Consider the following 21555-nt stretch of genomic DNA (forward strand, 5'->3'; position numbering starts at 1 on the left):
CAGACCTCCAGAGCTCTCTGAGCTCCTCCTCCAAGCCGGGGAAGGTGGCTCTTTCCCAGTCAAAGTCAGATTTACCCGTGACCCTTGGGGAACGTCCAGGGGTGCGTTTCCCAAAGCAAACTATGGTCGCAAGTTCCGTCATTACCAATAGAGTTCAATGGGACTTACAACCATAGTTGACTAACGATGCTTTCGGGAAACACACTCCAGGTTGCAGGGGGTTCAAAATCAGGCCATCACAATGTTGGGAAGGAGGCAGCAGAACTGGACTTAAAACAAAATTCAACACAGACAAGGAACCAGGCAGTCAGAGGAAGGGTCTGGCATGCCTCAGGCTGCAGAGAGTGCATCGTCTAAGGCACTCCCTGGAAGTAATCTCCCCAAACCTCCTGGGCACCATCAGACCATTGGGAGAGCCGGAGAGAGTGCACCATCCTGGGCACTCTAGTAACACCCTGGAGGAATTTCCTTCTCAAAAAACAATTAAGTCCAAATGGGCGAGGTTTGGGGTTGGACCTTAAGGCTCTCTGGGCTCCTTCTCCAGCCCGGGAAGGTGGCTAGTCCCCAGGCAAAGGATATTCTCCTGCACTTTGGTGACTAATTCAGGCCATCAGGGGGAGGTGGTTGCAGAAGGGATCACTCGGACTCCCTGGATCTCTGAGGTCCAGGAGGTGGATGGATGGAGGCTGGTTGGTGGGGTGCAAAGGCGAGGCCCTGGGGTTCTGAGCCGAATTCCCTGTTCCCTCGCTCGGGGAGAGGGGGTTTGTGCAGCACCAAGGTGCGAAGCCATCTCACAGCGCCCTCGTCTCTGGGTGCAGTGGCTGGGGCTCGGTGTCCCCTGCCCCCCATCCTCCTCCATAAGGGTGCTGTCTTTGGGAGGTGGCCGGGCATCTGGGAGGGGGCCGGGTTTCTCCACCGTGTCCAGGGCAGGTCTCGTGAGGGGGTGGCGCTGTGGTGAGTATGGATGTGCGCCGGGCCCTTCTTGTGGATCTCCACAGCTACAGCTTGCATTGGGAGCTTCGCATCGGCCGGCAACTAGCAGCCGGCTTAGAACTGGTGCAGACCAGGGGAATCTGACTGCGGACAGTGTTGACACAATGTGATTTTCTGCCCAGTGCTCTGAATGTCAAAGTGAAGAAATTCAATGAAGCGCATGCAAACGGCAGAAACTATGACTCTCTTAGTTACATGACCCGGACGCCTCCTCGTGATGACCATTGGGGAGGACAGGTTTTCCATCTGTCGGGAGAGGTCTTAGTGTCTCTTTTGGCCCTGCCCAAGCTAAGATCTGGTTCTAAAATGGCTAAGATGGTGCCCCTTCCATACTTCTACCATTACCGACCTGAGTTCCACTCTGGAGGCACTTGATCACCAAGGAATTCCAATGGCTCCCCCAGAAGTAAGGATCAGGCCCAAGAGGGGAGGAGCGGATAAGCAAATCCCTCAGCATGTAAAACCTGGGAGGAGGATAAATTGTTACATCATGCTCTTCAACTGTGGAGGGTTAGAATGACAAAGACAGAGCTCGCCTCAGCACTCAGCAAAGTGATCACCGGTAGGTCAGCTGAATCCATTAGGAAGAGGCTGCAGAAGCTGGAATGGAGCCCAATAAGTCCAATGGGGGAATCCCTGTCGAGTAGCTCCAGCAGGAGCGAGAAGATCAGGAAGAGAAGGCTGGCCACAAGATGTAATACATCCAGTGGCGTGAATCTATCCTTATGGAGGCAATTGCAAATCTGGCAGAGATAAGGATGGGAGGAACAGAATTGCATAGAATCACCGAAAACTTGCTGGAAGAGTGAATAACAACTGCTGAGGGCGCTCGTCTGGTGGAGGTCCATGTAAATGCCTTCCCACTAAAATGGACATTCAAACCCAGATGGAGGCAAAGTAAGAACTCAGTGTGAGCTGCGGAGCTGATTTGTAGGGCAAGGTATGCCCATATACAGAAAAGTTGGAGAAGTTAACTGCAATGCTTCGGCGGCTCTGGGGATGGATAATATCTCAGCCAATGAGCTTTTAACCTGGCGTTAACCATCAATTGGTAGTCTCTTCAACCTACTGCTGGTGGTAGAATCCGTCCACTGGAACATTGTTTGGGCACAGTTGACCTTAATCCCAAAGGTCAGAAAGCCAAAAGACACAGGTGACTTTAGGATTATTTTGATAATTTTATGGGTGGTGAAGTGTGGGAGAGGAGTTAGGCAGGGAGACCCTCTACTCTTCATCATGGTCATGGAGGAAGTGACTAAAGCTGCAAGGCGCTTGGAGGAGGAGCTCAGAGAGCCCTGGAGGTCCGACCCTAAACCTCACCCATTTGGACTTCCTCCAGGGTGTCATCCGCCATCTAGAGTGCCCAGAACGACAAGCCGAAGAGAGCACACTTCTCCTCATAAAACTGGTTGCTCACTGGTTGCCAATTGCCACTCGTATCAAATTCAAGGCACTGATGTTTTCCTTCAGAACAACCATGGCACCCCTTTTCCTAAACCCATTACTTCAGACCTACGTGCCATCCAGAAGCTTGCATTCAGCGAGTGAACAGCGGCTTGCGGTACCATCTCAAAGAGGAAAATCAGAAAATCACTTTCACTTACCTTTACCTAGACTGTTCCCTGCTGGTGGAATGACCTGCCTGACTCAACCTGAGCTACTGTGTCTTTTTTCAAGAAGCTGCTGAAGACGCATCTTTTTTGGCAACATTTGACCCATTAATACTAACACTTACTATACTGTTTTTTTTTTTAATGCTTTTTGTACTGTGCTAGTCTAACTGGGACTGGTCACAGCATTTGCATATTGTTGCCCTATTGTTAGTTTGATTACTTCTATTGCTCTCCTCATATGTAAGTTGCTTTGCTAAATGATTAAATGTGTAAACAAAATCGCAACTTTCAAATTCTATCAATTTTATCATTATTTTCAAACAATAAATGTGTTTTTGTGGCTCTTTAATGTGTGGTGTCAGATCACTGTAGCGGCATAGTTCAAGCAGCATGTGAACCGAACGTCTCTTCCTCTTTTCCTCTACTAGTTAAAGCATCATGATGTTGTTCAGTTGACATTGGATTATTATGTGTAATGTTTCTATCCTGACGCATTTAATATCTCTTTGTAAATATCAAAAAAAAAAAAAATCATTCATTGGTTAAGTTGTAATTGAAACTGACACTTTTTTTCATGTTTATTACTGTGCAGCTACTTGCTTTAAAGAAATCAATAAACGTAACATGACTTGACTGCAGTGCTGAAAATCCACATTGCCAAGATCAGATGCTTCCACAAATGTTGTTTTCTCATCAGCTTTATTTTGTTATTGAAAGGAAAATGTTCAGCACATATTTACATATTCATCTTAAAAGCCACTTGGGATGTTTACTAAGTCTGATGCACAAATACCTTGAACTTCTTTTAACCCCCTAAGCAAAGAACCAAAAACAACTTGATCAATATTGGGGTATATTGTTTTGTGCATTACACTGTTATGTTGTTTTCAAGTGTATCGGGGATGCTTATATAAACCTCAAGGTTTGCTTTATTTCTGCAAGTCTTTCCACAGTGATGACACATGAAAGGCTTCTCTCTGGTGTGAGTTATTACATGATTCCTAAGGTGTTTCCAGTCTGTAAAACTCATTCCACACTGAAGACATATAAAACAGTTCTTTTATTCATGAATCCTCATTCTTTATCTAAAACTCTTTTCACCTTAACCACATTTTCTCTAGTGTGAACTCTCATGTGCCTGTTAAGCATTCCTTTTTGGCTGAAACTTTTCCCACACTGTTGGCAGGTGTAGGGTTTCTCTCCAGTGTGAACTCTCATGTGGACAATAAAGTGTCCTTTCTGAATGAAACTCTTTCCACACTGAGGGCATGTGTAGGGTTTCTCTCCAGAGTGAATTCTCAAGTGGTCTTTAAAGTGTCCTTTCTGAATGAAACTCTTTCCACACTGAGGACATGTGAAAGGCTTCTCTCTATAGTGAATTCTTAAGTGCCTGTTAAGGATTCCTCTTTGGTTGAAACTTTTTCCACACTGCTGGCAGGTGTAAGGCTTCTCTCCAGTGTGGATTCTCATGTGGACTTTAAGGTTTACGTGTTGATCAAAACTTTTTCCACACTGAGAGCATGTATAAGACCTTTCTACAGTACGCATTTTCGTGTGCCTGTTAAAGCTTCCTTTTTGATTTTGGTTTCCACACCGTTTGTTACTGAAATGACTTCTAGTCCCTGTCTTTTGAGTCATTTTTTGTGAGGAAGTGTTTTCAGTCTGTGAGTACCCACAAGATTTTTCTCCAGTTATGAAATCATGATGATTATTATTATGGTGATCTTTCTCTTGCATTTCTTTTAGTACCTCACTCTCCTCTTTCAGTGCCATGAAGTCTAAGGTGAAAAAAGAGAGAAAGAAAAATTGGTTAATCCCGGTTTAATGGCACAAATTTATAGATGTAAAGCATCAAAACCAATTAAACCATCAAAACCATCTTATACCCAGTTGGCAGATAAACCTTGATTTAATTAAAACTAGGCATTGTGAGCTCCATATATGGTTATTTCGGGGAGGAGTCAGGGTGGAGGTGCATGTACACACAATCTTACACCGACAGGGATTTACAAAGGGAGTTTTGTGCAGGTTCTGGTGTATGCATGGCCTTATAAATCTGAAAACGTTTGTGCATATGCAAAATCTTGCTTTTGTGCGTCTGTACACTTTTAGGGTGAAAACAGAAAATTTTATACATGAGGCCACAGGGGAAGAAACTTCAAGAGAGGAAAATGATACTTCATTTACAAGTGATCTTGACAGAAGATGAAAGTCAAAATAAATGTTTATTTAGAGCTCAATTTGTGTCTTTGATTTGAAGTCTTCTTCATGGATTTATTCAGTGACTATTTATGTTCATGTATGTTAATATGCATTATGATAATATTTAGTTTGTAAACCAATTATTCTGACCATCTGAATTTTAGTAACTGTAGCCTCCATGTTTTATTAGATACTGTTGTATAATTACATAGTAGAAATTAACATGGAAATTAATTGACATGGCGTAATAACAAACACCAAACGTGGAAGTCGGATCTTGTCAAGTTGAAGGCAGCGCTAGTATTTGTCTGATCATGTGATCTCAACATGTCTGTCCACATAAGGCCAAATATGTCAAATAAAACCACTTTAATTATGACACTCATATGACATTCTTCAAAAAATAAAATAAAATAAAAAATAAATAAATAATTGTAGAGCTGGACATGTTAATAAGGATAAAAATGACTGAGTTCAGCTTTGAGAATGAAACCAACCTGTTTGTTCCTCGGTATCTTCATGTTTTACACTGAATGTTTCTTCAATCTTCATGTCTTCACTCTCCTCTTTAATAAACACCATCATTGTTTGTTCTTCAGTTTCTTCATGTTTCACTCTGAATGTTTCTTCAATCCTCATGTCTTCACTCTCCTTTTTAATAAACGCTGTATTCAGTTGTTCTTCAGTTTCTTCATGTTTTACACTCAATATTTCTTCAATCTTCATGTCTTCACTCTCCTCCTTAATAAACACTGTCTTCGGTTGTTCCTCAGTTTCTTGATGTTTCAAACTGAATACTTTTTCAATCTTCATGTCTTCACTCTCCACTTTAATAAATGCCATCTTTATAATAGTGTGTCATGAGGATCTCAGTCGCTTCATCGGGAGTTTTTCTGTGTTTGTCCTGAGAGTTAATGGACTTAAAAGACCTGATTAAAATACAAGTAATACACAAAGTTCATATATTTTTTTTATTTCGTACTCAATTATTTGTACACTACATTTAATATAATACATTTTAATTATAACATTTGCATCTGGCTTGTAAACGTTGTCATTACATATTAATTGTTGTTCTCATTCATTACATTGTTTGAGCAGCTGGAGACGTAAGAGTGCGGCGATTCGAATCACTGAATCATTTCACGAAGCAATTGATTCAAGTGACTCGGAGTTTCGAAAAGCTCCATTTCTCTCATCACTTCTTTCCAGCAGCCTACATGAATTCATGTTTGCGATGTATAGTGCGAGACGATACGCTCATTTTCTGGTAATCAACAGTGGATGCTATTTACTCCCCAAAAACAACGATCATTAATGTTAAATGAAGCATTGCAACGTTACTTTCATGAATAGGCAATTTATTGTTTTGTTAAAACGATTAAATTGACTGAAGAGTTTGCATTGATTTAAACACTTTAAATGGCGTAAAAACACAAACCTTCCTACAGCAGAATCACAACAGATTCAGGAGCGCGGTGCCGCCTTATGACGTCACACCACCAGACCAAAATAAAAGTCCCGTTAAACATTTCATACTTTTCATCTTCAGGAAGCTCTTTCTTCCTCCCCATATTGCATGAGAATGGTTTCCATTAACCTAAGCAGACCTGGCAAACTATTCAACCTGTCTGAGATTTTGGTACCAGTTATCTAAAAAGATGTGGACAAAAACTTTTTTTGGAAAAACTAAACAATGTTTATTGTACTGTATTGAATGTTTATTGAAATCCTACTGACACAATTAAATAATTGTAGGCTACACAAAATATTGATTTGAGTTTTAATATTTTATTAGCTCACCAAATACCAAACTTCCACGTAGAAAAATCATTCCTAGCAAGCGTATAGTGCTGACTTCAGTTACCCAGTTGAGCCAGTTTTATCCTTTGCTATCCTAAACAGAACATGCTTTCTAGATGAAGTGATCTTTAACAGACATCTTGTTCTCCTATGACGACTGTCAAATCAAGAACCAATAGGAGCGCAGAATCTGATGACGCATTTAGCACATGACCATTTAGTTTAACAACTACCACTGATTACTTTTTTTTAAATTATCATTTATTTTGTCTGACTTTTATTGACATTTCACTTTCTTTCCTGTAAAAGATTAGTTTTTTACTAACCTGTAGTTGTAAATGCGCTGGTCATAGTATCTAGATGTATATAGCTTCATTAAAGGTCCCGTTCTTCGTGATCCCATGTTTCAAACTTTAGCTAGTGTGTAATGTTGTTGTTAGAGTATAAATAAAATCTGTAAAATTTTAAAGCTCAAAGTTCAATGCCAAGCGAGATATTTTATTTAACAGAAGTCGCCTACATCGAACGGCCAGTTTGGACTACATCCCTCTACTTCCTTCTTTAATGACGTCACTAAAACAGTTTTTTGACTAACCTCCGCCCACAGGAATACACAAGAGTTGCGTTTGTAGAGTGTGTTTGTCGCCATGTCGTCGAAACGCTGTTATTTTCATCCCGCAGTCCAATCACCGGGTCTGATTCCGGCTCAAATTGATAGGGTAAAATTAAAGACATGTTTACAATAACACTGAGCGCGTGCATCTCCACGTTATGGTAAGAGGCGTGACTTTTCCGGGCACGGTGCGCTCAGAGCTGTCGAATCACAACACAGGAACCGCTGGCACAATCAGAACTCGTTACGTATTTCTGAAGGAGGAACTTCATAGAACAAGGAAGTCATCAGCCCGTTTTTATGACAGTGGAAACAGCGGTATACAGATAAGTAAATTATGTGAAAAATACTGTGTTTTTTTACACGCGAAACATGAACACATGTTATATTGCACACTATAAACACAATCAAAGCTTCAAAAAAACACGAAAAACGGGACCTTTAATTCTTTCTGCGTCTGCTTTCAAATGAGACCATACATTAATTTTATATACATTTCAACACTGACAAATGCATGAACTTGGCTTTATTAATTCATACACTCTTTTAAACACTTTAAAATAAAAACAACTCATAAATCACATTTGCACTATTTGCATTTTAATCTAATTTATCTGGTATAAATGGATTCTGTGCCTAAAAATGATAGTTTTTCCATGTAGTAAAAAATCACACCATTTCATTAGTTTATTACTGGTTATTACATTGCACGTGTAATTAAATATTTCACCATGTACTCAAATATTTAAATATGCAACTCAATTTCTAATATTTCTATGCAGTTGTGATTAGACATCAGCATGTAAAGGGGGACTTTTGTTTTTGGTCTGGCGATGTGACGTCATAAGGCGGCGTCGCGCTCCTGCATCTGTTGTGATTCTGCTGAAGAAAGGTTCGTTTTTACGCATTTAAAGTGTTTAAATCTATACAAACCGTTAAAGCATGTTTTATAGTTTTACAAGAGACGTAATAGCTTTTATTGAATTTAACATTGTAATACTTGATTACAAATATTATCGAATTTAACATTGTAATACTTTATCTAACATAAATGAGTATTATCTTTGTCAGTTAAATCGCATCCGCACATAACAGAGAAGACGAGTCTCCTTTCGTTCCCTATATCGTGAATCAGTTGATCATAAACACGAGTTCGGTCACTGGTAAGTAGAGATGGAGAAACTGAGCTATTCGAAACTACGATTCAATTGAATCAAATATTTAGCAAAATGATTCACTGATTCGAATCGCCTTTAAACATTTGAAACGCACCGAGAACATCAAACACACTTAATGAGTACAACTGAGACAACTTTTACAAACCAACTGCAAATGTTTTATTAAAATTATTAAATATGATCTAAAAATCAAATACTATAATGAAAATTCTATTATTTTTATTGCTAGAAGTCCATGACACTTACCAGTGCACTGAACTACTGAACTAGATCTGATTGAGACAAACTCAGAGATTTAACTTGGATTTATGTTTCTTTCTGTTAATTATTCTCATCTTAAATACAAAAAACTCCCGGTGAAGTGACTGAGATCCACGAGACACACTATTATAAAGATGCCATTTATTAAAGAGGAGATTGAAGACATAAAGATGGCGTTTATTAAAGAGGAGAGTGAAGATATGAAGATTGAAGAAACTTTCAGAGTGAAACATGAAGAAACTGAGATACAAACAGGTTGGTTTCATTAATTTCATGGTTTCAAAGCATTTTATGAAAATTATTTGTAGGGAAAGAGATACAATGAATATGACTGTTTCAAAAAAATTAATGCGACATTCCACCCTTTATTTATACAAACAACTACACATTCGTACTAGACATACACATAACAAACCAATAATTGGAGAAGTCTCAGAAACATACACAACAACTGAAATATCTATCAACTAAAACTGATACATTCTTTCAAACCACATGCAGACATCATTAAAGCAAGTTCACTGTAGTCTACTGGCAGGCCCGGATTAAGAACACGTTGGGCCCTGGGGCTACAGCAACACCAAGGGCCCCCTTTCTGATTGCCATGCCACAGTGTCTTGTACCACAAGAATTTTTTTTTTTATTGTTATTATTTTTATATTTTTATAAATCTCATTTTATCAAATCATTTTATATAAGCACAAGCACACTAAATATTCCTTGCTATTTAACACATTACAAACAAATGCATTAACTCCAGATATGAACAAACAGGTTGCCAAAAGCAGCAAAAACATTTGTCATACTTCAGTCATACTTCCTCAATGATTACTTTACCATGAATATTTTAAAGAGATAGTTCACGCAAAAATGAAAATTGTCAATACTTACATGTTACATGTTGGTAACCAGACAGTTGATGGCACCCATTGACTTCCATAGTAGGAAAAAAGTCAGTGGGTGCCATCAGCTGTCTGGTTACGAACCTTCTCTAAAATATTTTCTTTTGTGTTCAACAGAAAAAAGAAACTCATTCAGGTTTAAAACAACTTGAAAGTGAGTATGTGATGACAGGATTTAAATTTTTGGGTGAAACTATCCCTTTAAGGACAAGGGTCCGCATGCTAACTATTAGGATGCTGTCACTTTAAGACCTGTACGCGCCCGATTTTCTCAACTCACTTCAGACATAACCAACTGTGTTTATGTAAACCTTTTGTGTATTTGACAGTATTATAGCGCAATCAGACGCGAAAGATGAAGTCCAGTAGTCAGTAGGGCTGCACGATTAATCGCATGCTATTCTCACGCGCATTTCGTCAGTAAAGCCGGTTCCCTGATTACCGCTAAATCGCCATCACCTGTTTTTAAACGGAGCGCCTTTTAATAGACGGAGCCGTAGTTCACGGACAAGCCACGCAATATCGCGTTCATTATCGCAGGCGATTCATCTGCGATATGAACGCGATATTGCGTGGCTTTTCAGTGATCTACGGCTCTGTCTATTAAATGCCGCTTCATTTGAAAGCAGGTGATGGCGATTTAGCGGTAATCAGGGAACCGGCTTTACTGACGAAATGCGCGTGAGAATAGCATGCGATTAATCGTGCAGCCCTAGTAGTCAGGTGCTGTTTGACAGGCTTAAGTGTGTGTGCACGCTTCGGGTGTATGGGGTCAGAAAAAGCGCATCTCAGAACAGCACACGAATTACATGTTTAACTGGCAGGGCTTTAAAACACATGCAAATAAAGAACTTTTGTGATTGCGAATAAGAGCAGTGTCCCGTGAGTAGCTCTACCGCTGTGTTAACGTGATGTGAATGTGTCGAGGTCGAGTTGTACGGATGGAGGCACCAGTGCCCGGTTGCATAAAGCACCTTAAGTTTTTCCCTTAAGTATGACACTTAAGGCGTGATTTCCCCTTAACTAAGGGAATGATTTAAGGGTGTTGCATATAATCTCTTAAAATGTTCACTTAGGTAAGGGAAACCGTTAAGTGTTTCATGACAGCATCCCAGGTTTTGCCATTATAAAATTCTACTGTTGCCATGGACACGTTATTTGTTAATACATATCGTGTTAAGTTTTCACAGAAAACAACATAAGATGGATAAGGAAAACAAAAAAGAAAACCAAATATGAAAGAGAATTAACGACCAGACAAGAAACTCAAATTGATAGTTTACTCAAAATTGAGATTTCTGCCGTCATTCACTCACCCTCATGTCGTTCCAAACCTAAAAGACTTTCATTCATCTTTGGATAACAAATAAAGATATTTTTAATATTCTCTCATCATTTATGTCCATTTATTGAAGACATCCATATGATTACGGCTGTGTCGGAAGCTCAAACGTGCGCGCAAGAACCAATGAGGTTTGTTTTTGCGTGTGATGCACGCACGTTTGCGCTTCCGTTGACCATATAAGATATGTGCAACATATGTGATTTCATCAATGTTTATGTGAATAAACCGCGAAAGTACAATTTGTTTATCATATAAAGCGGTCGATCGGGTCTCGTTAGAAGACTTGGATTGAACCTGCTCACTCCGTGTAACACTTAAGGTGAAGTTTTCCGAACCTTTTGTTATACTTAGGGAAATTACTGTTAAGGGGCTTTATGCAACACTTACGTTTTTTTAAGGGATTACTTAAGTGAAAAATATATACTTAAGGGAAATTCTTAGGGTTTATGACGTTTCACCTAAAGAAACCCTTAAGTAATACTTAACGGTTATTTTCTGCAACACCCTTAAGTTTAAGGGAAACATAAGGGCGATCTTAAGTGAAAATTACACTTAAGGTGCTTTATGCAACTGGGCACAGAACTGCAACTGATAGAATGTGCTTCAAAGGCAGATAGTGGAGACAAATCACACGACATTGGTGTTTGTCAAAAAACAGTAGGAAAGTTAATTCGGGATATTTACGCGGGTGATGATGTTGAGAGAAAAATATTGACATTCTGAATTCAAACGGCAATAAAATCAATCGACTCGTCCCTGTAAATGTTGAAAACACCTTACGTTTTCATGAGAAACAATTACCATCCGAATAGGGCTTAACTCGTTATAAGAATAATAACTTGCTGCAGCTGCTATCTCACCTTCTTCAATGTGTAAAGCACGCAGATCGGCGACGGTGGGTGAAAATAATTGTGAGCTGCCGCTGCACGCGGGGTCTTTCACTGGCTCGGATGTTTTATGTGAACCGAAGTAGTTAAGTTAGTTAGTTTTGGAATTTTTGCTGTAAGATTAGCATCCCTTTTCTCCCTTTCAAGCTTATTTTCCCTTTTTTGTGCACCACTATCACTTTTTTTTAATCATTTTGAACACCAGCGAGGCTTAACAAGCAATAAAGGCCAATTTCCCATTTTCTAGTCTACATGCGATAGCATAACGCAAAGAGGCGTTTCCCGATGTCATGATGCGAATTGTAAAGTGATTTTGATTGGACGGTGATTTATCAGTCAGGCACATTTTACAATCATTTTTTCTTGTTATTTTATTAGACAAAAATCAATCACCTATGACTTGTCAATCTCATTTCCTCCAGCCAATCACGGGCCCCCTCTACCCGCGGGCCCTGGGGCTTCAGCCCCACCTAGCCCTTATGTTAATCCGGCCCTGTCTACTGGAAAGACTTTGTACTTTTGGTGACATCTTGTGCTAATCAAGAGAGCCAAAGAAGGTTTACAATAAACAATAATGACATCAAACTAGAGGTCTTCACGGGTCCAAAAATTCATACCCGAACCCGAAGAGACCCGTAAATGTGCTACACGGAACCGACCCGGCCCGACTATTATTTTGAAAGTTGGACCCGAACCCGTGCAGAACCGAGAAATGCCATAAATGTACTACCCGGACCCGTCTAAGCTGGACCCGAACCCGACCGGACCCGTCTGGACCCGATCGGCACATCTATTCCACAGCAAATTGCTATTTATAAGTCAATAAACAAGTTGCGAAAATAAAACGTGTTGTCTTACCTAATATTAGTAGGCTATAGCTTTCTCCTTTGTACCTGACTGTGATGCACTTGCCAAGAAAGTTCATCCGTTATTCCTCTCTTGCCGATTGAAATGCTTAATCCACTCATTATTCCAGCTTTAAAAGTTCACTTGCTGTCACGATGACAAATGCGACTTTGCAGTTTTGCATTATTTCGTTGTATCTCGAGACTCGAGTCAACACACATAATAAAATGACTTTGACTGTTTGCCCTTTTGAACTATAATAACGATTGCTTGTTCAGTGACATGGCCGCTGACGTTAGCATTACTTATTTGCGGTCATTTCTGTGCTTTCTGAACCGAGTCTGACCAAAACTTTAGATATAACAAGACGGCATAATGTTATTATAAAAACAGGAGAAAGAAAGTGCGCTCGCATGAGACATGCGCGTTAGCTGGAGCAACCTGAAACAAGCTTTAAGCGTCACAGAAAACATTTGTGTGATAGTTCATATTTTGTTAATGATTTGAAATAGGCTATGTTATTTAAATGCGAATGTGCAAGGCTACAAGCAGTTCTTGAGATTTGAAGTTTGTTTGCATTACTGTTGCACACGATAGGAATAATAAAACTCGATGATCGCCGTTCGCTTGCATTAACTCCGCCCGCTCTGCTTCTGATGGCTGGGGTCACTCGTGTTTTTTCACCTTATTTCCCGGCTCATACTTTTCAAGTTACAAAACACGCACAGCGCTGACTGACTCCCAACACGGCCGGGTGATCTCTGAATCAAATCGGCTCGGGTATACACACAATGTTAATCAGACCCGGGAACCGAAGTAATAGATTAGGACCCGACCCGGACCCGGCTGACCATTTTAAAATATAGTCCCGAACCTGTATGGGTCCCGGGTCGGGTCCCGGGTCCTCGGGTCTCGGGTCTTCTTTGTAGACCTCTACATCAAACTCCTTACTTTCCCTAAACCTCAAAATTTACAATGATGTACAAACTATTTACAAGTTATCCAAATTAGTGTCGGTAAACAGGCAATAGGGTCAAAATTCCAAACCTGCCCTTCCAAAGTAAGTGACATCAGGGCTTTTAAGGTGTGCCTGGAATCAAATGCACCAATCCAGATGAGCCAATCTTTAGCCTGTAGGAGCCAGTCAGCACCGTCCCTGGACACAAACACTTCCAAAACAAAGGAGAGTAAGAAACAAGAGAATACAAAACAAAGAGTTGTAACATTCTGCAAATTCTGTTAATTATGCATTCTTTGTTATTCAATGTTAACTCATAACAAACCCAAACACTCGTTCAAACATTTCATTATCGAGTATATTAATTAAAACAAATTTCCAACCTACCTTTCATCCGAGTCCGGGAGAAAAATAAAAGGCGGTTGAGCAGAAAGTTCACGTCATGATGTCCTTAGAAGGAAATTATTTTTTGTTTTGATGTGTATTATGGAATCCAAACAGTTCAATTTTGGTCTCATCTGACCAGATTATATTCTCCCAGTATTTCACAGGCTTGTCCAAATGTTGTGCAGCAAACTTTAAACGAGCTTTAACATGCTTTTTCTTCAGCAATGGAGTCTTGCATGGTGAGATTGTACCTGCTAATTCCAGGTCTTTCTGAAACTCTCCACAAGTGGTCCTTGGCTCTTGGACAACTCTTCTGATAATTCTTTTCACTCCTCTGTCAGAAATCTTGTGAGGAGCACCTGGTCGTGGCCGGTTTATGGTGAAATTATGTTCTTTCCACTTGTGGATTATGGCCCCAACAGTGCTCACTGGAACATTCAGAAGTTTTGAAATCCTTCTATAACCAATGACACCAGTATTTTTTGCATCAATAATGTTGCAAAGGTCTTGAGAGAGCTTTTTACTTTTGAGATGTTTCTTTTGTGACACCTTGGTGATGAGACACCTTTATTTGAAGGTTTCAGTTTGGACTGAACCAGCTGATATTAATTTGGGCTGACAAGGGGTAGGATTGGGTAATTTCATATGTTAAGGCAGGAACACACCAAGTTGAAGCCAACGAACTAGTGGCACCGAAAGCAGACTGTGGGGTTGGCCCATGTCGGCAGCGTCTGGGTCCAGAGATGCCCTGACACACCAAACCAACGCTTGACAGCCGACGGCCAAGTAGCACGTCCGTTCTGCGGCTGCATAAGATGAAATGCTTTTCCATACCAGCAGGTGGCAGTAGCTGAACAGCCAATCGGAATGATGTCGGAGCAGGGTTGGAACTGAAAAATGCAGAAAAGTAGCCCTCCAGGAACAGGGTTGGACACCCCTGCCCTAGAAGATCAGTTATAATTAACCAGATCTTCTGGGCCAAATTGTTTTTTTTAAGTAAAAGGTTTAACTGCCAGCTTGACATTTATTTTGAGACACACCCTAAAGCAAGTGAAGAGTTATATTGAGAAGTGCTATTTTGAGAAGGCTTTTCAGATTACATCTAACACTTCCTATTGTAGCTTAGAGGGTATAGGATCTAGATCGGGGTGTCCAAACTCGGTCCTGGAGAGCCACTGTCCTGCAGAGTTTAGCTCCAACATACCACGACACACCTGCCTGGAAGTTTCCTGTATGCCTAAAAACCTTGATTAGCATAAACACATTCAGGTGTGTTTAATTGGGGTTGGAGCTAAACTCTCCAGGACAGTGGCCCTCCAGGAGCAGGATTGGACACCCCTGATCTAGATGAATGTTGGTTTTGATGCTTTACATTCATAAATGTTTTGATGTCTGTTGCTTGGTACCATTAAAGTGGGGTTAACTTTGTCTTAAATTTGTCTTTTTTAGACCTGATGTCACTGAAAGAGGAAAATGATGTACTGAATGAAATGGAAGAGAAAGATCAACAAAATAATCATCATGATTTCATAACTGGAGAAAAATATTTTGCTTGCTTACAGACTGAAAAGACTTCCTCACGAAAAAGACCTCAAAAGGCAGGGAATAGAAGTAATTTAGTCTGCCAACAGTGTGGAAAAAGTTTCAACCGAAAAGGAAACCTTGAAGATCACATGAGAATTCACACTGGAGAGAAGCCTTTTATCTGCCAACAGTGTGGAAACAGTTTCAAACAGAAAGGAAGCCTTAACAGGCACCTGAGAGTTCACACTGGAGAGAGCCCTTTCACCTGTCAACAATGTGGAAGCGAGTTCACTCAAAAAGGAAGCCTTAACAGGCACATGAGTGTTCACACTGAAGAAAAACCCTACATGTGCTCTCAGTGTGGAAAGAGTTTCAATCAAAAAGGACACTTTAAACTCCACATGAGAATTCACTCTGGAGAGAAACCCTACATTTGCTCTCAGTGTGGAAAGGGTTTCATTCAGAAGGGACACTTTGAAGACCACATGAGAGTTCACACTGGAGAGAAGCCTTTCACCTGCCAACAGTGTGGAAAAAGATTCAACCATAAAGGAACTCTTAATTACCACGTACGATTACACACTGGAGAGAAGCCTTTCACCTGCCAACTTTGTGGAAAAAGTTTCACTCTGAAAGCTATCTTTAACTGGCACATGAAACATCACACTGGACAGAAACCTTACACAGGCCTTCAGTGTGGAAAGGGTTTTTATCAACATGCAAACCTTAAAGTCCACATGAGCATTCACGCTGGAGAGAAACCTTTCACCTGCAAACAATGTGGTAAAAGTTTCAATAAAAAAGGAAACTTTCATAGGCACATGAGAATTCACACTGGAAAGACGTACCATTAGCGTGGAAAGACTATCGTTCACGACATGAACCTTAAAGTCCACAAGAGAGTTTACACTGGAGAAACCCTTTTCACCTGCCAGTGCGGAAATGGATTCACTCAAAAATGAAGCCTTGACAGGCACATGGGAATTCTCACCATTGAAGTGCCTTTCTCGTGCCCTCAGTGTGGAAAGAGTTTCAAACAAAAAGTACACCTTAAACTCCACATGAGAATCTACTCTGGAGAGAAACCCCTTAGTGTGCATTCAGTGTGGAGAAAAGTTTCAACCAAGTAGGAATCCTTCACAGGCACATGAGCATGAGAGTTCACACTGGAGAGAAGCTGTTTAAATGTCATCACTGTGAAAAGACTTTCAGATATGAAGAAACCTTGAGTGCCACATAAGGATTCATGTTTGTAAGAGTTTTATGTCTTCAGTGTGGAATAAGTTTTATAGACAGGAAACACTTTAGGATGAAATGATCATGTAATAACTCACACCAGAGAGAAGCCTTTCATGTGCCATCACTGTGGAAAGACTTGCAGAAATAAAGCAAACCTTGAGTTAAACTATGTAGCCACTGTCTTTTTTAACAAACGTGAAATGGCTAAAATAGATGTCACGTTAATTGTAAGCATTTAAGTCATTTTTTTTCCATTCTGCATCTCCCACATATGTGTGTTTTAGCAAGGCAGTCTGTGTTGCAAGTTGGTGAATGAGGATACTTGCCAGGTTATGCGTCACTACTCCGCTTTATTCATTTATCCAGTGTAAAACCCGGACACTGCCACACAAATGTGGCCTTTTGTTAATGACTGTACAGGATTTAACACAGAGTACCTCAATACCAGTTACAAAAGACAATGTTACAGTCTGTCACAGGCAATTCTAGTTCATATTTCAATTAATTTCTTAAATTATCCTTTGACTACTGGCCCACTACCAAGTGGCAATTTTTTATTTATTTTTTTTCGGCCCAATGCCAAACTTAATTGTGAACCCCTGTTCTAGTGTGTGCATTTGGAGAATTAAAATGCTACAAATGTCTTTGGTCTCCCACAGATTAAGATTTGAAAATAGTTTAGTGTTTCCCAGGCCTTAAAGAGCAGGGGGAAGCCTTGCCCATGACTGGTGACAATATGCCCCGTTTAGAAGGTCCCTCTGATCTTTAGCAATTGCAGGCCCATTTCTAGCTCAGGATGCAGGTACAGATTGGAGATGTGTATCATTTCTCCACCCACCAGGGATGATGTGGTGTTCTGTATCTTCTGTCTGCTTTCAAATGAGACCATACATTCATTTTATACTTTTCAACACTGACACATGCATGAACTTGACTTTACTAATTCATACACTCTTTTAAACACTTTAAAATTAAAACAACTCATAAATAACACTTGCACTATTTGTATTTTAATCTATTTTATCTATAAATGTATTTTATGCCTAAAAATTATAGTTTTTCCATGTAGTAAAAAATCACACCCTTTCATTAGTAGTTCATTACTGGTTATTACATTAGACGTGCAATTAAATATTTCACCATGTACTCAAATATTTAAATATTCAACTCAATTCCTAATATTTCTATGCAGTTGTGATTATAGACATCAGCATGTGAAGGGGGACTTTTATTTTTGTCTGGTGTTGTGATGTCATAAGGTGGCGTCGCGCTCCTGTGCTGTTGTGATTCTGATGAAGAAAGGTTAGTTTTTACACATTTAAACTGTTTTAGATCTATAAAAACCGTTAAAGCATGTTTTATAGTTTTACCAGCGACGCAATATAGCTTAATTATAATTTGATTCAACATTTTAATACTCTGTCTGACATAAATAAACATTTTCTTAAGTAACAAGAAAGACGAGTCTCATTTCATTCCCTATATCGTGAATCAGTTGACCATAAACACGAGTTTGGTGCTTTTCTGAGCTTTTCGAAACTTCGACTCAATCGAATCAAATACTTTGATGAATGATTCACTGATTCGACTCACCGCACGCTGACATCAGCAGCTGCTTAAAACATTTAAATGTTAATAAGTAATGACAGCTTTTACAAACCAAACTGAAAATGTTTTATTAAAGTATTAAATATAATCTACAAATCAATAAATACTATATGTAAATAATAAAACTTCTATTATTAATTTTACTGCTAGTTAGTTTACTTGGGTAAAGTTGGTTTTATATTCGCATACTCGGACTTCTGATAAATTCAGACTTTCCAATAAATGTGCAATAAATTAATGTTTGCGAATTTTAAGCAGCGACATGATATTGACAACCAACGATTGTCAACTTACAACATTTTTCACAGTCGATCAAAATAGGCAAGTATTGTTTTAATGGCATATTTACTTGTGAATGTCCACTGAATGTCCAATGTAGTGTGATTAACAAGGCTATTGAATACGGATGTGCGAATATAAAACCAACTTTACCCAAGTAGTTAGTTTTGAGTGTTTTTAGTCTAATCAGGTCATTTAAGTCCATTAACTCTGACTGACTCTCTCACCAGTGCACTGAACTACTGATTTTTATTTAACTACTGTTAATTATTCTCATCTTAAACACAGTAAAACTCCTGGTGAAGTGACTCAGATTCATGTGACACACTATTATAAAGATGCCGTTTATTAAAGAGGAGATTGAAGACATAAAGATGGCATTTATGAAAGAGGAGAGTGAAGATATGAAGATTGAAGAAACATTCAGAGTGAAACATGAAGATACTGAGAAAGAAACAGGTTGGTTTCATTCTCAAAGCTTCTTATTAAAAAACTGGCAATTTTTATATATAAAAAAGAAAAAATCATTTGTAGGGAATGAATTAAAAGGAATAAGATTGTTAAAAACAATTCAATTATAGTCAGTAATGTCAGGCATTGTCTGTTGTGCTGAAGCATGAATGAACACCAGTAAACTCGGGTACATTGGAAAGACTCAATCAAACGAATCCCATATGAGATTATTCAGATATACACAACAAAAACCCCATATCTTACATTTCATGCAAATTGAATAATTCTTGTAATAGGTTACGTTGATGCGATATTCCACCCTTGATTTATACAAATAACAACTGAAATATCTATCAACTAAAACTCAGGCATTGTTTCAAACCACATTCAGACATCATTAAAGCAAGTTTCTCCCTGTCATAAACTCTGGGGGCTTCTAATCAGTGAATTTTTAGGTGTGTTATATTTAAATGATGATTGTTTTCAGCCTCCACATTTATCAAGGTACAATTATTCATACTATGGAACTGGCGCTATACAAATGTTTCATGAATCACACTTGAACCCTGTCGAAGTATTAAACTAAGCATCATGCTTATTAGTCTTGCAGGATTGAATTACTAACTTTCAACTACTGTATTTAAATTTTTGTTTCTTATATTATTGTAATATTTCTCTCATAACGTGTTATTACTATGTCTGTACTTTCTTCTGCACTGGAAGTTCCTTGTGACTACCATCCAGTGGGGCCGTTTACACAAAACCACTTTCAACTAAAACCGGAAAACTTGTTATGCGTTTTGGCCGTTTTGGTAAACTGAAAACACAAACTTTTGAAAACGGGTTTCAAAGTGCAAGTTGTTAAAAATGGTCTATGTAAACAAAACAAAAAAAAGTGGTGACGTCATGCACATGCACATGCACATTATATGTTCAGTTTATAATGTTGAATGTTGGTTTTGATGCTTTACATTTATAAATGTTTTGATGTCTGTTGCTTTGTGCCATTAACGTGGGGTTGACTTTGTCTTCAATTTGTCTTTTTTAGACCTGACGTTGCTGAAAGAGGAGACTGAAGTACTGAATGAAATAGAAGAGAGAGATCAACAAAATAATCATGATTTCATAACTGGAGGGAAATATTTTGGTTGCTTACAGACTGAAAAGACTTCCTCACAAAAAAGAGCTCAAAAGGCAGGGAATAGAAGTTATTTCACATGTCAACAATGTGGAAAGAGTTTCAAACACAAAGGAAGTTTTAACAAGCACCTAAGAATTCACACTGGAGAGAAGCCTTACACGTGCCCTCAGTGTGGAAAGAGTTTCAGTCAACATGAAAGCCTTAAAGACCACATGGTATTTCACACTGGAGAGAAGCCTTACACTTGTCAACAGTGTGGAAGGGGGTTCACTCAAAAAGGAAGCCTTAACAGGCACATGAGCATTCACACTAGAGAGAGCCTTTTCACCTGCCTTCAGTGTGGAATGAGTTTCACTCTGAAAGGAAGCTTTAACAGACACATGAAAATCCACACCGGAGGGAAGTCTTACAAATGCCCTCAATGTGGAAAGAGTTTTGATCAAAATGGAAAACTTAAAGTCCACATGAGAATTCACACTAGAGAGAAACCTTACATGTGCTCTCAGTGTGGAAAGACGTTCACTCAAAAAGGACGCCAAAAACTACACATGAGGATTCACTCTGGAGAGAAACCCTACATGTGCTCTCAGTGTGGAAAGGGTTTCATTCAGAAGGGACACTTAGAAGACCACGTGAGAATTCACACTGGAGAGAAGCCTTTCACCTGCCAACAGTGTGAAAAAAGTTTCACCAATAAAGGATATCTTGTTTACCACATGAGAATACACACTGGAGAGAAGCCTTACACCTGTCAACAGTGTGGAAAAAGATTTGCTCGAAAAGGAACTCTTAAAATCCACTTGAGAATTCACTCTGGAGAGAAACCCTACATTTGTGTTTAGTGTGGAGTAGTTTCAGTAGTAGAGGAAACCCTAACAGGCACATTAGAATTCACTCCACTGTATGTTCAGTGTGGAAAAAGTTTAAAATAGGACACTTTAAAGACCACACGAGAATTCACACTGGAGAGAAGCCCTTCACCTGCAAACAATGTGGAAAAAGTTTTTAACCAAATAGGAATCCTTCACAGGCACATTAGAGTTCACACTGGAGAGAAGCTGTTTAAATGTTGGCACTGTGAAAACACTTTCAGATATAAAGAAACCCTGAGTACCACATAAGGCTTCGTATATGAGAGTTTCACTGAAAGGAATCACCTGAGGAATCATGCAATAACTCACACCAGAGAGAAGCCATTCATGAAACTAACCCTGAGATTTACATAAGCATCCTGATATACTCAGAGTTATATTTCTTTCTTTGCTTAGGGGTTAAAAGAGGACAGTGGACTTTGAGAACGAACATCCCTATAACCAGCAGGAG

At 39.3% G+C, this 21555-nt stretch overlaps 3 protein-coding genes across 5 annotated transcripts; 2 read left to right on the top strand and 1 right to left on the bottom strand.

Moving 5' to 3' along the window:
• Positions 1-3335: 3335 nt before the first annotated feature.
• On the bottom strand, positions 3336-6301 carry LOC137024801 (gastrula zinc finger protein XlCGF8.2DB-like). The gene is made up of 3 exons (XM_067392689.1): positions 6250-6301; positions 5306-5737; positions 3336-4384 (listed from the first exon to the last, which is right to left on the bottom strand). Exons 2-3 carry the CDS (start codon positions 5649-5651, stop codon positions 3681-3683), a joined length of 1050 nt encoding a protein of 349 aa, XP_067248790.1. The 5' UTR covers positions 5652-5737; positions 6250-6301; the 3' UTR covers positions 3336-3680.
• Positions 6302-8071: 1770 nt separating this feature from the next.
• On the top strand, positions 8072-16847 carry LOC137024800 (gastrula zinc finger protein XlCGF57.1-like). 3 transcript variants are annotated; one of them, XM_067392686.1, is made up of 3 exons: positions 8072-8116; positions 8765-8918; positions 15438-16847. In XM_067392686.1, the coding sequence occupies exons 2-3, from the start codon at positions 8798-8800 to the stop codon at positions 16364-16366; spliced, it is 1050 nt and encodes a 349-aa protein (XP_067248787.1). In that variant the 5' UTR covers positions 8072-8116; positions 8765-8797; the 3' UTR covers positions 16367-16847. The 3 variants fall into 3 exon arrangements, with proteins under 3 accessions (XP_067248787.1, XP_067248788.1, XP_067248789.1); XM_067392687.1 differs by having other exon boundaries at positions 8080-8116; positions 8635-8918; XM_067392688.1 differs by lacking the exon at positions 8072-8116 and adding an exon at positions 9683-9719 and having other exon boundaries at positions 8768-8918.
• Positions 16848-18976: 2129 nt separating this feature from the next.
• Positions 18977-21159, top strand: LOC137025162 (gastrula zinc finger protein XlCGF57.1-like). The gene is made up of 2 exons (XM_067393195.1): positions 18977-19097; positions 20140-21159. The coding sequence occupies exons 1-2, from the start codon at positions 18977-18979 to the stop codon at positions 21072-21074; spliced, it is 1056 nt and encodes a 351-aa protein (XP_067249296.1). The 3' UTR covers positions 21075-21159.
• The last annotated feature ends 396 nt before the right edge of the window (positions 21160-21555 follow it).

The sequence above is a fragment of the Chanodichthys erythropterus genome, chromosome 8, assembly GCF_024489055.1.
Source record: "Chanodichthys erythropterus isolate Z2021 chromosome 8, ASM2448905v1, whole genome shotgun sequence".
NCBI lineage: Eukaryota > Metazoa > Chordata > Actinopteri > Cypriniformes > Xenocyprididae > Chanodichthys > Chanodichthys erythropterus.

Bases quoted from the DNA above. Each gene is read 5' to 3' on its own strand.
- LOC137024800 (XM_067392686.1), top strand. From the start codon at position 8,798: ATGCCATTTATTAAAGAGGAGATTGAAGACATAAAGATGGCGTTTATT. The intron at 8,919-15,437 runs GTTGGTTTCATT...TGTCTTTTTTAG, and splicing joins AGAAACTGAGATACAAACAG to ACCTGATGTCACTGAAAGAG.
- LOC137024801 (XM_067392689.1), bottom strand. From the start codon at position 5,651: ATGGCATTTATTAAAGTGGAGAGTGAAGACATGAAGATTGAAAAAGTA. The intron at 4,385-5,305 runs GTTGGTTTCATT...TTTTCACCTTAG, and splicing joins AGATACCGAGGAACAAACAG to ACTTCATGGCACTGAAAGAG.
- LOC137025162 (XM_067393195.1), top strand. From the start codon at position 18,977: ATGCCGTTTATTAAAGAGGAGATTGAAGACATAAAGATGGCATTTATG. The intron at 19,098-20,139 runs GTTGGTTTCATT...TGTCTTTTTTAG, and splicing joins AGATACTGAGAAAGAAACAG to ACCTGACGTTGCTGAAAGAG.